We start from the raw sequence: 15,523 nt of genomic DNA, 5'->3' as shown, positions 1-15,523 counted from the left end.
TGTGCAAAAAGGGGGATAATGCTGCAACTATTTAGTTCTGTAAAGCCTTATTATTATCCAGAAAGTCACAAAGTAGGTGTTTGATCTCCCAAGAACATGAGAGAGACATGAGAAATGGCAGGACTTTCTATGAAGAGGGTTGAAAGAGAGGGAAGAACGAACCAAAAGCTGCTCATGGTTGTCACTTTCTTGCAGCTTTTGAGGAGTCCTTGTGGTGGTAGTGGTGGTGTGAAAACCCAACCCTGCTGCTTGTCTCTGCTGTTGTAATGTCCATTGTCCATTATGTTTCTTCCTCTACCCTGCATCTCATGGACCATATCCCTCTCATATGAAAGTAGAAAGCAAGTTCATGGGAACAATGCCATGTAGTGAGTGAATTCAACTTACCAGTTTGATCCTATTAGAAATCATGAGAAAAGATTCAAAAGCAAACTTATCCATCCTATCTTTAAACAACAGCTTGTATGATTACCTCAACAAAAACAGAAAAACCCTCATAAATTAAAATAGAATCATGTTTAAAATGACAGATTGCTTACTGCCAAATGCTGAAATAGCTATAAATTCAATTGATAAATGAACAGAGAGAAAGAAAATCCCGCAAACCACGCGATAAAGAGGCGACTAACTAAAGAGCTAAGTGCAAGCAGATGATATCGAATGTCATAACTTCAGGATAATCAGAAAGAATAAAAATAACATAATGGAAACAACAGATTGGTGCAATAAAGTGTCGTCAGAAGTTAAAAGATGATATCCTCACCTTTGCAAGAAATTCAGATTATGTCATAGAGCTGAAAAAGATTATTAAAAAATGCTATAAAATTCATCAAGCATATTCTTCGAAACAGCTCTCCAAAAATGAATCAACATATGGAATGGTAACACAGCAAGAGTGAATAGATCAACAGATTCAATGGCATCTTGACTTGTCCTTGCAGAAGTGTACTAAGTCAGAGCATTTTGCTTGTTCAGTACTGACATCTACAAAGATCCTGACCTATTTTCGCAACACAGAATACTTGTATCTTATTTTTCATCAACATATTGCATAAGTCAGAAATTCATCATCTTAATCCCCATTTGTCGTGCCACAACTCAAGCAAATGACAGGAACCATTCATTATTTCAATTTATTGAAGTTCAGTATTTTGAAGAATTAATAAATATTAAGCAATGAATAAATTGTTAGTAATACAACATGAAAGCTAATCAAGCTTTAGTATTTCAGAGAAAAGGGGTATGCAGTACCCAAAATTTGGGCATTGTAGTGACAAAATCATACAAGAAATCTCAGCTAATGTAAGCTACAGAAGTCTTCTCTGTTCAAATGTGCAACCTAACAAAATAACAGAAAGCATCATACCTTCATTTAGTATTGACATCAAACGAACATTCTGCCGCAGAATTCTCATCGATGATGAACTTAAGTAACAAGGCCAAAGCTCACATCACATCCATCTTCCTATATTATGGTCAACACTCGTGACAAGCTTTTCCACCAAAAAAAAAAAAGGAGCTCAGAACTGTAACTCCTTTCTCGATCAACACCTTTCTCGGTCAACAGATGATGATATTTTCAGGTTTCCTACAAAGGAATGACATTAGACCTTCTTAACTCCCAGTGTGAAAGGCACCCTCTAAAACGAGATGTCAAGAAAAGAGAAGAAATAGTGTACTGCCTCTGGCACATAGAAATCGAGGATAGACAACTGAAAGCAGTTCTCAGCTGCCTCCTCTCTCCATCCTAGGATTGGAAATCTGGGTCATGCTGAACAGCAGTTATCAGGCAGTCAGCATTTGCAAAGGGAACCTGCAGAGAAGCATATTGCCATAGCATTTGATATGTCCAGGAAGATCAATAGCCAAATTAGAATAAGAAAAAACTACACAAAATGATCAAAGTTGAAGTGATACACTGCTTGCCACAAACAAATGGAAAAGGATATTTCACTCATCTTGGTTATAATGCCGGTGAAGAGTGCCCTTAGGGAGGATGTTGAAGCTCAATCCATACAGACAATCAAAATTTGCTTCTCCATAACATTTAACTAGAAGACACCATAACCAAAATAAAAAAGAAAGAGAACTAATGTACATTGTTCATGTTTCATAATGCATTCAAATACTTGCTGGCAATCATCTGACTCGATGTCTACCAAATTGCAATCAAGAAGAAAGAGAACTAATAGAACAAATGCTAAGTAAGACCAAACAAATCTTAACACATGTCCATCTTCTTCATCACCAGAGATTAACATTCAAGAGAATAAATTTCTCTAAAGATGTATCTAGAGACAATTGCCTAGTGTCCCAGCACCCAATAGAATCCAGTTATTCTATTCTTACAAAACTTGGTAATTTTAAAATCTCCCACGTGCATCCAAAAATATATGAAGGTCAAGCCAACCATAAATCTGAACTCTAGGTTACAGAACAAGCACCGATATTTCAGACCTTGCTATAAATACATTGCCAAGAAACTGAAACAATAATGATCGGATCAACATTTTCCTCTCTATATTTGAAGTGGCTTCTAATACTTTTTTTTATGATAATATCATTGATGTCAAAAAATATAGTCATGAAGTGGTTATCAATATTTTGAGTTGTGCAACAGGAACATCAGATGCAGGAAAACTGCAGAACTACTTCATGATCACCAGAATACAATTCTTCCAGAAACGACAGTTGTTCATGCTTTAAACAAAAAAGAAGCATACAAGTCGGTTCACCCATTTTGGAATCGGAGTTACCGGTCATCTTATGACAGATTTCTTTGCAGAAATGGTTAAAGTTCTTCATGATCAAGTGGTAGGTGTCTCCACTGTAATTAACGGACTGAAGTTCCATAAACTCTCTAACCTGCAATGAGTCCAAGCATGTCGTACCCATGAATATTGATTTCTTAAACATGAAGCCTGGACACTGACGAGGCTCAACCTCAAAGACTCCGCTACTCGGATAGTCATGTGCTCCAAATACATATTCCACCCCATGAACTGCAAGAACCAATAAAGAGCATCAAAATTTATAAATGCCTGACAGAAAAATGCTTTTATCTAAAGAACTTTAAGACAAACTCAAGAAATCAAGGAGATTTCTGGCCCTACAATATTGACTTCGAGGCAGCAATCCAACCAGCATGTAAGGAATGTACAGAAGTACTGAAGCATCAACTTGCCTGACAACTATTAGGATTTGGATTAAGTGTGAATTTTTCTTAATAAATTTTCATGTCCAAAAAAGAAATCCAGGAACTAGTTAAACAAAAATCTATGCAGGTGGATAGATGACATATTTGATTGCAAGAATTTTCACCATTCATGTTTCAAACAAATTCAGCATAGAGAAGCACATTAAAATGATGTCTTACCATTGATGTATCTATTTAATGCAGCCTTTATCTAAACCAAAAAGGCAACAGCAAAGAATACCTTCAACACCGGTGTGAAATATCCCAAGGCCTGCCCAGTACATATAACCATTCATTGGTGGCAAGTCATATACATTCAGATAAACTGGCGCATTTCCTGGTGTATGGCTGGCAGACCAAACCTTTGGAAACATACAAAAATGGCTGCAAGATCTCCTGTCTAGCCAAAGAAGCATGAGGGAATTTCAACCCTTCTTCGAACCTGACCTCATATTTCTTCAGATGAAGAATAAAGAGAGGGAAAATTTTATGCGATTTAAAGTATTCTGACAGAGATCTAATGAGAAGAATCATCAACAAATTTCTCCAGGCTTGTGTTATTATCACTTGAATGCAAGAGCGGCAACTAATATTGCCAAGAGCAAAGGAAACCTAAGAAAACAAGGAAGACAATAATCATACCATGATAAAACCTCACTTAAAGAAGAATGCTTTTCAGACTGAAACTACGATGAATAATTAATGCCAAAATGTTGGAGCAATTCATCAAGAAATGAGGCATTTCAGGAAGAAAAAAATTCAAAGAACATGTCATCGAATTTCTTGAGCTAAGAAGCAAGAAAAGTGCATGTCATCACATTAAAACAATCAGATCTTGCCAGCTTACGAGAGGAAGTCCTCATTTGCGGGATGAAACAGGATGAGTCTGAAAACAAGATAAAGGGAATAACCCAAGAAAACTCGAGGAATCAAAAGACTTAAATCAAATTGAAAGAAGAGTGACGACTGGCCAGTGATTAGCCGCAATACTGAGCATTGGCAAACTCGAGCACTTGAACAAAATACGCGACTTTAGAAACAAGTAAAAACCAGGGAAATGACCCTGATTTGTAAGATTCGGAGATCTAAGTAGCATAAGGAACCCATTTGAGAAGTGAACTAGATGCACATTGCCAAGAAAAAGTTTGGGATACAGTTCTTGACAGAAAATTCGAAGCACACACGAACAGATTGTATTTCACAGCCAGTGCATCTACATTTCCTAAAGGGGGGATTGAAAATAAGATGCTTTCATGAAAAAAATGGTGCTTCTTCCACAATTCCCTCACACGAAAATCCAGATTGCCGTAAGGTCACGAGAACCCTTCTTACATCAGAGTGGTGGCAAAGAACATGAAAGAAAATTCCAAAATTGAGCTGGACTCGTCCAATATCCTTCGGAAAAAGGAATTTTTCCATGAATTCCACCAACATATTTAACAGATAGCAATCAAACGAGCTTGCAAGAACCAAAATTGCAAGCGAAAACTCCCAAGAAAAGAGAAATCCCGCGAGAGAGGAGGAACAAACAGAGAACAAAGAGACCGACTTATCGTCCTCCGGAGAAACCCCCGAATCAGGTTATTGGCCGCCACAATCAGCAAGGAGAGGCGCCATGTTGAGGTCCCGAGGGGGAGACCGGAGGGGCCTCGAAAGAGTCGAAGTGGGGGGAGAGATACGTTGGAATTAAACTGGTTGAGAGATACATTAAACAGGTTTAAGGTCTCATAAAGAGATTTATTATATTTAAGAGAGAGGTTACATTCAAGAGAAGAAACACATTTGGATAAATTAAACTAACTATTGATTTGATTTTTTTTGGAAATGAATGATTTATTTTCAATACATAATCTATTTTTTTGAAGACTATATAAATATCATTGGGTTATGAAATATATAGAGTTTTTAAAGTTATAAATAATTTTGAGGGAAACATGAAATATTTTGTCCTTGTCCTACTCTTACTCTTTCTTCCTGTGATAGTTTTATCTTCTTTTTTTTTTTTAATATTTGATATCAAAGCTTAGATTTAGCATGACCTCTTCTTTAAATATCATTCAACTTCATATATTTCATTTGACAAAAGAAAATTATAATATATGTTATATCTAAATGAAGATTTTTTTTAGACTCTCAATATGTATTAGACTTTGTAGAAGATAAATTTGCTAAACCAAGTCTAGAAGGAGTAATGAATATGGAAGCAAGAAAACAATTCAAAGATAGAACGAAGAAAGTGGAAAAAGTTTTATTCACGATTTACCAAGAGCTTGATGACCAAATATTTCAAAAGAGACTTGAAAAATATTTTAAAAAATATTGGATAAGGTAAAAAATCTTTGCCTATAAGTTTTATGAGGTGAGTTTAAAAAATTATATTAAAGTACTTCTGAATCTATTTCTAATTACTTCTCAAAGATAATTTGTATTGTTCATCAAATGAGACGAAATAGTAAACAAATCAGTAATTAAATAATAAAAAAAATTAAAATCTTTAGATCTAAAATTTAATTTTATTGTTATAGTGATCGAAGAGTTTAAATATTTGGAATAAATATCTTTAAAATGACTTATAAGTTCTCTTCAAGTTCATGAACAAATTATTACAAAAAGAGAAGAAAAAACTATAGAGCAAGTATTATAAATCAAGCTTACTCTTGATAACAAAGGTGAATCAAGATCTTAAAGAGAAGAGGTTGTGGACAAAAAGAAAAAGACGGCAGAAATCAAACCAATCAAGAATTTTAAAATAATGAAGGTGATAGAAAAATTTTAGTTAAAGAGGTCGAGGTTATGGTAAAAACCATGGATGTGGTAGAAATTTTAAAGGATAAGAAATATAATGCTATGTTTGCAAAAGGTATAGACACTACTTTGAATGTTATTATAATCCCAGTAATCAAGGTGACAAGGCAAATTTTGTTGAAAAATAAAAGAATGAAAATCAAGTTTTGTTAATGACTTATGATAATTTGAAAGAATATCAGTTTATGACATGATATATAGATACAGGAGCTTCAAATTATATTTGTTGTATCAAAAAAATAATTTTTTAAAATGGATATAAGTTATTCCGAGAACATTACATTTTGTGATCTATCTGAAAGACCAACAAGAGGTAAAGGCAAAATTTTTCTTCGATTCAATAATGGTAAAGAATTATATATTTCAAATGTTGATTATGTTCCTGATATGAAAAATAATATTCTAAGTTTGAGATAATTACTTAAAAAATATTATGATATTGAGATGAAAGATATAACTATTTTAATTCGTTATAATAATAAAATATTAATCTCACATGTAAAAACGATAAAGAATAGAATGTTTCCTTTGTATTTGTATATTTTTGATCGATCAAATTATTTTAAAACTGATATTGAGGATATTTCTATATTATGATATCCTAGATATACATATTTAAATTTTGAGGCTTTAAAACTTTATTAAAGTATAATATGGTAATAGGAATGTTGATTGCTCACCAAAATTATGTGAAGTATGTGTTATGGGCAAGTAAGAACAAAGGTCTTTCAAAGTCAAAAGAACAAAAAAAACATGATATTAACTTGATCCGGTGCACTCAGTCTAATATCACTTAGAGAAAGCATGTATTTTCTTATCTTCGCTGATGATCATAGTAATATAACTTAAGTTTATATGTTAAAAGAAAATAAAAAAAATTTAAGTAAATTTAAAAATTTAAGGATTTAGTTAAAAGATAAAGTGGTTGTAAGACTAAATATTTAAGAATAGATAGAGATGATAAATACATATCAAATAAATTTAAAAGTTTTTTAAGAAATAATAAAAAAAATTAATAATATTTAAAGATTAAATCAATTCACCATATCATACACACCTCAACCAAATGGTTTCTCATAAAGAAAAAATAGGATTATAATTAATATAGTCTAATACATGTTAAAAGAAAGAAGAATTCATAAAAAATTTTGGGGAGATGTTGTTTGTATAGTTTATTTGCTTAACGGATCAACAAAATAAATTGATAATGTTACACCACATTAAAGAAATCAAAAGTCAATCATTTGAGAATTTTTGAAAGTGTTGTATTTGCTAAGATACTTGAAGAAAATTGAATAAAACTTAAGGATAAAAGTTAAAAATACATCTTGTTAGATTATGCTGAAAATTCCAATAGCTACAAACTCTATAATCCTATCACAAACAAAGTTATGATGTTAAGAGATGTTGAGTTTGATGAACAATATATTTGGAATTGGAAAAGTAATGAGTAGCATAGAAAGTTATAACTTTATAAGATGATGATATAATACAAACAAGTAGTCCTTGCTTGAATCATCACCTATATCAATTAGATCACATGATTCAAGAAGTTTGATAGTAAAAAAGATAATATCAATTCAGAAGCTATATGATATGACCCGAAGGATTAATACTAATAATGATGATTTTTTTTATTTTATATTTTTTACAAGATATGATATATTAATCTTCAAAAAAGCTTATAGAGAAGATAAATTGTGATAAGCTATGAATGAGAAAAACTCGTGCTATTAACAAAAATGATGTATGAGATCACAAAGTGATTAGTGTTAAGTGGATCTTTAAAATAAAAAAAAATACAAAAGGAGCGGTGGAGAAATATAAGGCATGATTAGTTGCAAAAGAATATAAATAACAATATGGGATCAATTATGAAGAAGTATTCATACAAATTGCTTGATTGTAGACAATAAGATTACTTATTTCCCCGGTAGCTCAAATTAAATGAAAATTTTTATAAATAAATATCAAATTAGTATTTCTTAATAGAGATTTTGAAGAAGATATATATGGTTTTATTATTCATGAATAAGAAGATAAAGTATATAAGTTAAAGAGAGCTATTTATGGACTTAAACGAGCCTCGTGAGCATAGAATTCTCGAATAGATGCTTATTTTATTCAAAATAAAATTTTTAAATCTCCATATAAATATGCTCTCTATACAAAATTTAACTATGATGGAGATATTTTATTTGTATGCCTATATATAGATGATTTTGTTTTTACAAGCAATAATAGCTCCATAATTAAATATTTTAAGTACTCTATGAAGAAGGAGTTTGAGATGACTGACTTGAGCCTAATGACTTATTTCCTTGATATTGAAGTTATACAAGACAATAAAGAAATTTCTATCTTACAAGAAAATTATACAAAGAATGTACTTTTTGTATGAAAGATTATCATCCTATAATTATACAAAGGAGGTACTTCTTGAAAAATTATACAATAAATTTTTATGAAAGATTGTTATCCTACATATACACCCGTGGAAGATGATACTAAGTTGACTAAGGAAGATAAAGGTAAAAACATTAATCCAACTTATTATAAAAGTTTAGTTAGATGTTTATGGTATTTGACATGCATTCGACTTGATATACTATTTGGAGTTGGTTTAATAAGTAAATACATGAAAGCTTGTAAGACATCTCATTTAAATATCGTAAAAAGAATTTTATAATATATTAAAGGAATAATTGAATATGTAATGCATTATTCATCATTTAAAATGTTGGAGCTCATTGGATATAATGATCAGAGTACAACTGGATTTGTATTTTATTTTAGTAAAACTATATTCATATGGTCTTCACAAAAACAATATATCATTACTCTATCAAGTTGCAAAGTAGAATATATAACAGCATCTTCTTATATTTGTCATGCAATATGACTAAGAATATTACTCTAGAAACTTTATATATCATAAGAGAAGTCAATCAAGATTTATGTTGATAACAAATCAACTATTGTCTTGACCAAGAATTCAATCTATCATAAAAGATCGAAGCATATTAATACAAAATTTTATTTTATAAAATATCATCTCAAAGACAAAAAAAGTTAAGCTGCTTCATCTTAAAACAAGTGAATAAGTAGTCGATATACTCACAAAATCTTTTAAGTTTGAAATATTTCAACAACTTAAACAAAAACTTAACATACTAGATAGAACAAATTTAAGGAAAAAGAATATTAAAATTTAACTTATTAAGGTATCATAAAGGACAAATTAAATTAACTATTGATTCTTAAATATTTAAAAAATATATATATTTTGAGTATAATTAATGTTATGTATCTTTGAAAGAAATATAAAATATTTGTCCGTTCTTACTCTTTCCTTATCAGATAGTTTTATTTCTTCATCCTATCTATTTTCAACAAGATTACTCCCCCGATTTTATATTGACTTTAAAGGATACCCTCATCTACATATGAGAGAGAGAGAGGGCGCGCTTCGGTCTTGTCTGCGTGGCTGTTGTAGCACGCGAACTATATGGAAGAGTCAGCTTATGCTCTTTTATCACTTTTCTATTGATAAATAAAGTGTTGAGGGAAAAGATGATAAGAAATGTCACTTCCGAAAAAGATTAAAACAAGTTCCAAATTTTGCCATTCCTTCTATTTTGATTTTTTTACTGGACTTATGATAGCATTACCGGATTATATTGGTAATGATGGCATTATATATATATATATATATATATTCGTGAAATATTTTTTTTATTTTCTAAACGGTTAGATTATTTTGATCTTTATCTTATCAATTATCATCTCCATCTTGTCAATATCATCCCATCTTATTATGTTGCATATCATAAGGTTTCATTGTGAAGCCTTTGTCGTCGTCCTTATCGTATTCATCCCACCGTAAAATCTTACTAGAGCCCTCTTTAATCATGTCCCGTGTCTCTCAAGCCCTCACTTCCATTATCGTTAATCTAAACTAAGGGGAAGAAGGTTGATAAGAACAAGAGCAACACGATCTTAGTGACACAATGGATGAGGACACCAATCACAATTGGTAGAGAATTGGATAATGTCATCCACTCGATGAAAGTGTTGAGGACGATAACAAAGAGTCTTGCAATGAAGATGACTCGTAACAAAGTATAATAAGGATAAAGGTGATAACCAACACAACGAGCACTCCATGAAATAAAAATGTTTTACAGAATATATATATGTTGCCTCATTAGATCATTAATTTCTTCTCCTTTCCTGGGAACGATCGTGAAGCCCACTGTCAGAGGGCAAAACGCAAAAAGCTGCAGTTTCACCGAGTAAGTTGAAAATCTTTCTGCTGCAACTCTTAGCACTCGAATGTTTTTGAGTAATATGCTGTGGGCAAAGTTTCGAATTCTACGCATATTTTCTACTCAGTGGCTGCTGGGTCCAGCCCATAGGTGGGCTTGGACCGGTGAGCCCAAATCTAATTTATTAAAAAAAATCTATTAGAATTGTGCACGACGTAAGAGACATGGGTCTTGTTAGATAATCTAAACGATTTTGGTTCAAATTTTACATAAAGAATTCTTATAACAAGAATAGTACCGATGTATAATTTGTCATCTCTAAAATATTTTTTAATATATTCACTAGATGAGACCTAAATATTTTTTTTTGATAAAATTCATGTATGATGATGATGATGATATATTATTGTTGAACTATTCTTGATGTTATTATGATCCGGTGATTTTAGAGAAGACTTATTGTAAATCTATTATAATTATTGGCGATAGTGTAGTTTTGAAGTAGATTACAGTCCCATGGTATTTCTCGTGTTAGGTTGTTCACGTAAAAATTCAATGTTTCACTTTGTAATTGATTCATTATTCTATTATTTATGTTGTTCTGATTAATATTTATTTTTTATAATAAATTAATATTTTAATGAGAAACTATAGAACAAAAAAATTTATTTTACTATAATATTTTTTTCTCTAACTGTACCAATATACATTGACCTTTCAAATGTACCATTGTGAAACTAAAAGTGAAAGAATAAATCATGAATAAGATATATTGTGTTTGATATGTGTTCCTTATTTATACGGGCTAGAAGGAAGGATTTTCATCGATATAATGGCGAGATTTTCTCGTACAATTGAGAAAATCTTAGTTGCTATCATGCCCCCATGAGATTGTGTGATGATGCTCCTGTCAAGGATGTCGATCTTAGACTGATACGATGAAAATAGTTTGCGAGCGAGAGGCTTCACGAGTGAGTCAACTAGTTGATCAGCCGTATGTACATGATAAACACGTAGTTGATGTCTGACAACTTGATATGGCACGAAGTGAAAGTCGATGACAATATGTTTCATGCGTGAATGGAACACTGGATTGGCGCACAGATAAGTAGCTCCGACATTATCACAATATATCATAGGAGTAGAAGTGGAGTCGATGTCAAGTTCCTTGAGCAGATTCATGACCTAATTGAGTTCTACAACAGCGATGACAATAGCACAATGTACATGATAAGGCTTGCTATCACCAAGGAGATCAAAGTAATCGTTGTCATTGGACAGCGATGATAACGAGGAAAGAAGAGAAAATCTTACTAAGACAAGAAAAGCCCCGATACCATAAAAGAATAAATTATAAAAAATATATATATTATGTTTGATATATGTTTTATATTTATATAGATTAAGAGAAATTTTTTTTCTTAACATAATAATGAGATTTTTTCATACGGTTAAAATATTAACTGGTATAAAAAAGAATTACAATAATATCTTCCTTTTTCTGTGTCTATCGTTCATGGATTCAACCTGTGGAGTTCAATTTATACTGTCCAGGAATACTGGCCCTATATATTTTGACCCATTTGGGAAGGCTGCAACTGAGCCAGACAAGGGTTCTCGTGGAACAGCAGACGTTTTGCATGCACTTCTGTCTTGTACGATGAATTAATCTGTAATACGCCAATTTTGCGACCACTGTTACATTATGCTCGAAGGCCGCAGAAAGTACATACAAACACATGTTGAGCTAAATTCAACCCATAGATTTAGAAGAAATCAGATTTCATTAGCTGTACTTGTGACCGCAAGAGCAACTTACAAGTGTCATCTGTCCACCCGAACTCATTGCTGCCGAAACGAGTCACGTTCCGAGTCCCCGTTCAACGTGGCTTCCATGCACATCACCTCCAAGAGAGAACCACGCACGTCGCCACCTTTGGTCTTATCGCCTCCCTTTTTATGCACCCTGCTGTCTTTGCTTCCATCTCTCAACTGGAAAAGAGAGAGTGAAACCGTGAGAGGACATGGACTCCAAGGTTGTGGTTTTTGTTGTTGGGATGATCCTCTTGTGTTCTCTTTCTTCCGTTAATGGCGAGGAGTGGCCGAGTCCAGTGGTGACCAGAGAGAGCCGGAGGACCTTGGTGTTAACGGAGTCCGGAAGGATCACGGCCGTCGATGTGCATGATGGGTACGGTGGTTCCTATCACCTTCAGTTCATCACCTTGGAGCCCGTCTCTCTGTTCCTCCCTGTGCTGCTTCACACTGACATGGTGTTTTACGTGCACACTGGTAATCCTAATTATATCTTTCCAACAATAATTAAAGCCACCTAGTTGATCCCCTGAAACAAAATGAAATCTCATTTTAAGATGACTTAATATCGGATTAAATCTTTATTATATATAATATTTTCTTGTTTGCTATGATTTTTGTTTGTTCTCATGGCAATGGAAGGGATCGTGAAATAGAACTTGCTGTTGCAGGTAGGGGAACAGTGACTTATGTTAACGAGGATAAAGATGAAACAGATGAGATGGACGTCGGCCATGGTGACGTTTACAGACTGGAACAGGGCACTGTCTTCTTTGTGCGAAGCCATCCTGATCCAACAAGAGAGAAGCTTAGAATTCATGCCATATTTGACACGGCAGGCATTGATCATCCCTTGGTATGTTCTCTAGAGAGAGAGAGAGAGAGAGAGAGAGAGAGAGAATGGAAACTCCTTAGATTTTCCTCTCTTCTTTTTTCCTTTTCAATGTGTGCCCCATCGGAGACTAATGCTATTTGCTTGCAGGGTTGTGCTGTCAGAGCCTACTCGAATATTAGTGACTTAGTTCAAGGCTTTGATGAACGAGTTCTCCAGATGGGCTTTGGGGTAGGCTACTCTTGATCTTCTTGATTCATAATACTTGAATTCTTATTATACGGAATCATAATAAACCAGGGAAGGAAAAATGATGAATCCATTGATGTGTGTGTAAGGCTTCTCTGGAAAGCATCCGTGGTATCAAATGGGCTCCGTCCCCTCCCTCCATAGTTCCTTTCGGCCAAAAAGATGCGAGAGTACAGTCAAAATGGAAGGAAGGAGTATTTGAGGCGCTTATGGGCGTTCGTGGCCCAACTGGTATCATAAACAAGAAGAAGACGACCAAATCCAAGACATTCAATTTCTTCAGGGCCAAACCAGACGTGGAGAACTGTAATGGGTGGAGCACTGCAGTGACTCACAAGGACCTTAAAGCTCTTAAGGGCTCTAACTTAGCTGCATTCATGGTGAACTTGGCCACGGTTAGTCATCTGAGTCCTCAGAAATCCCTGTATTGTGAGTGCACTAACTTTGGGTTCGATGCTTGAAGGGTTCTATGATGGGGCCTCATTGGAACCCTAGGGCTACGGAGATTGCTACGGTGATACAAGGGCAAGGCATGGTGCAAGTTATATGCCCCAGTGATCCATCGGGCAAGGTTGGTGATGTCTCCAAATGCCAAAACAAGAAGTTTAAGGTCCAAGAAGGGGACGTCTTTGTGGTGCCGAGGTTTCATCCCATGGCACAAGTTTCGTACAACAATGACACTCTCGTCTTTGTTGGATTCAGCAGCATGGCGGGTAAGAATCATCCTCAGTTCCTGGCAGGGAAGAGGTCGGTGCTGCGGACGATTGATCGGGACGTATTAGCAGCGTCCTTCAATGCGCCAAATGCCAGTGCTATCGGTGACTTGTTAGTTTCTCAGGGTGAGTCGGTAATGCTGGCATGCACATCGTGTGCAGAAGAGATGGAAAGGAAAATGACGGAGGAAATTGAAAGACAGAAGCAAGAAGAAGAAAGGAAGAAGGAAGAGGAGGAGGCCAAGAAGAGAGAGGAAGAAACCAGGAGGAGAGAAGAGGAAGAGGCAAAGAAGAGGGAAGAGGAGGAAGAGGCAGCCAAGAGGGAAGAGGAGGAAGAGGCTAGGAGAAGAGAAGAGGAAGAGGAGGCAGCCAAGAGGAGAGAGGAGGAAAAAGCCAGGAGGAGAGAAGAGGAAGAGGCAAAGAAGAGGGAAGAGGAGGAAGCTAAGAGAAGGGAGGAAGAGGAAGGTAGGAAGAGGGAGGGTGAAGAGGAAGCGAGGAAAAGGGAGGAAGAGGAAACCAAAAGGAGGGAGGAAGAGGAAGGTAGGGAGACGGAGGGTGAAGAGGAAGCTAGGAGGGAAGCAGAAGAAGCCAGGAGGAGGGAGGAAGAGGAGGAAGGTAGGAGATCGGAGAGGAGGGAGGAAGAGGAAGGTAGGAAGACGGAGGGTGAAGAGGAAGCGAGGAGGGAAGCAGAAGAAGCCAGGAGGAGGGAGGAAGAGGAGGAAGGTAGGAGACCGGAGGAAGAGGAGGCCAGGAGAAGGGAGGAGGAAGAAGCCGAAAGGAGAGAGCAAGAGGAGGCGGCCAGAAGAAGGGAGGAAGAGGAAGCAGCGAGAGAGGAGGAAACCAGAAGAGAGCAAGAGGAGGCGGCAGGGGGGGGAGGAGGAAGAAGCGAGAAGGATAGAGGAAGAGGAAGGAACAAGGAGAGAAGAAGAAGCGAGGAAACGGGAGGAACAAGAGCAGGCTCCCGAGAGAAGTTGAGAGGAATTCAGTGTGTGGACGGGGAACGATGAAGAGTATAGCATGAGAGCAGGCAATAGAGTCGAATCACGTGGCGCGGGACTTCAGGTTGACTGTGGAATAATACATGGAGAGTATAGGGTGTGGTGTGTCTGCAGCTTCTCCTAGTCTTTGATGCAAATAAGAAGGTCTCTCTCTGTCTCTCTCTCTCTCTGTTCGTGTATGCTCTTCTTTCGTCTTCTGTAATGTTTTTGTAGCATGCGAAGTTTCTTCTGTTGGACTCCGTTTACTTGGTGTGCTAATACTGAACATAGATCTGCTTGTCGGTGGATCGTATCTCTTCATTTCCAATGGGCCCAGCGCTGATCGGTAAGATGTTAGAAATCATGAAGATCGTGGTTGCTGTGGCCCTCTCGAGGTTGGGGATTTTGATCCGCACACGATTCTTGAAGCATCAAACACGATGATCTTGTGTCGTGAACGGTATCGAAAGACTATACACGGATTCCCCGATGGAACCCACTGGGGCACGGTGTTTTCCACCAAATGTCGCACTACCTGGTTTGGGTGGTGAGATATTTTTGGAACGATAAGGTACTTTTCGATAAGCATCCTGAAACAAATCCGATTTAGATTATCCAAATTGACATAGAAGTCGATTCAGATGTTTTAATCTGTTTCAAGGAGTCAATCT

General features: G+C 35.4%; 2 protein-coding genes across 6 annotated transcripts; one reads left to right on the top strand and one right to left on the bottom strand.

Moving 5' to 3' along the window:
- Positions 1–171: 171 nt before the first annotated feature.
- On the bottom strand, positions 172–4,882 carry LOC103981715 (deSI-like protein At4g17486). 5 transcript variants are annotated; one of them, XM_018825626.2, is made up of 4 exons: positions 3,438–4,882; positions 2,944–3,002; positions 2,757–2,865; positions 1,190–2,051 (listed from the first exon to the last, which is right to left on the bottom strand). In XM_018825626.2, the coding sequence occupies exons 1-4, from the start codon at positions 3,610–3,612 to the stop codon at positions 1,951–1,953; spliced, it is 444 nt and encodes a 147-aa protein (XP_018681171.2). In that variant the 5' UTR covers positions 3,613–4,882; the 3' UTR covers positions 1,190–1,950. The 5 variants fall into 5 exon arrangements, 1 of the variants encoding a protein (XP_018681171.2); XR_010495626.1 differs by adding an exon at positions 172–299 and having other exon boundaries at positions 1,367–3,002; XR_010495627.1 differs by having other exon boundaries at positions 1,222–3,002; positions 3,438–3,596; positions 4,746–4,878.
- Positions 4,883–12,187: 7,305 nt separating this feature from the next.
- On the top strand, positions 12,188–15,112 carry LOC135635753 (vicilin-like seed storage protein At2g18540). Its single transcript, XM_065147052.1, has 5 exons — positions 12,188–12,558; positions 12,753–12,937; positions 13,064–13,144; positions 13,252–13,557; positions 13,626–15,112. Exons 1-5 carry the CDS (start codon positions 12,294–12,296, stop codon positions 14,880–14,882), a joined length of 2,094 nt encoding a protein of 697 aa, XP_065003124.1. The 5' UTR covers positions 12,188–12,293; the 3' UTR covers positions 14,883–15,112.
- Positions 15,113–15,523: the final 411 nt, after the last annotated feature.

Source organism: Musa acuminata, chromosome BXJ3-4, assembly GCF_036884655.1.
Source record: "Musa acuminata AAA Group cultivar baxijiao chromosome BXJ3-4, Cavendish_Baxijiao_AAA, whole genome shotgun sequence".
NCBI lineage: Eukaryota > Viridiplantae > Streptophyta > Magnoliopsida > Zingiberales > Musaceae > Musa > Musa acuminata.
The sequence above is the reverse complement of the archived record's forward strand: the minus strand, read 5'-3'. Positions and strand labels throughout refer to the sequence as shown.

What these genes read in the sequence shown, in the direction of transcription:
- LOC103981715 (XM_018825626.2), bottom strand. Translation starts at nt 3,612, where the DNA reads ATGCTTCTTTGGCTAGACAGGAGATCTTGCAGCCATTTTTGTATGTTT. An exon ending in ATTTCACACCGGTGTTGAAG is followed by an intron (nt 3,003 to 3,437) that starts GTATTCTTTGCT and finishes TGGTTCTTGCAG; the next exon opens with TTCATGGGGTGGAATATGTA. An exon ending in AATCTGTCATAAGATGACCG is followed by an intron (nt 2,052 to 2,756) that starts GTAACTCCGATT and finishes GGTGTCTTCTAG; the next exon opens with TTAAATGTTATGGAGAAGCA.
- LOC135635753 (XM_065147052.1), top strand. Translation starts at nt 12,294, where the DNA reads ATGGACTCCAAGGTTGTGGTTTTTGTTGTTGGGATGATCCTCTTGTGT. An exon ending in CAGGCATTGATCATCCCTTG is followed by an intron (nt 12,938 to 13,063) that starts GTATGTTCTCTA and finishes ATTTGCTTGCAG; the next exon opens with GGTTGTGCTGTCAGAGCCTA. An exon ending in TTCTCCAGATGGGCTTTGGG is followed by an intron (nt 13,145 to 13,251) that starts GTAGGCTACTCT and finishes TGTGTGTGTAAG; the next exon opens with GCTTCTCTGGAAAGCATCCG.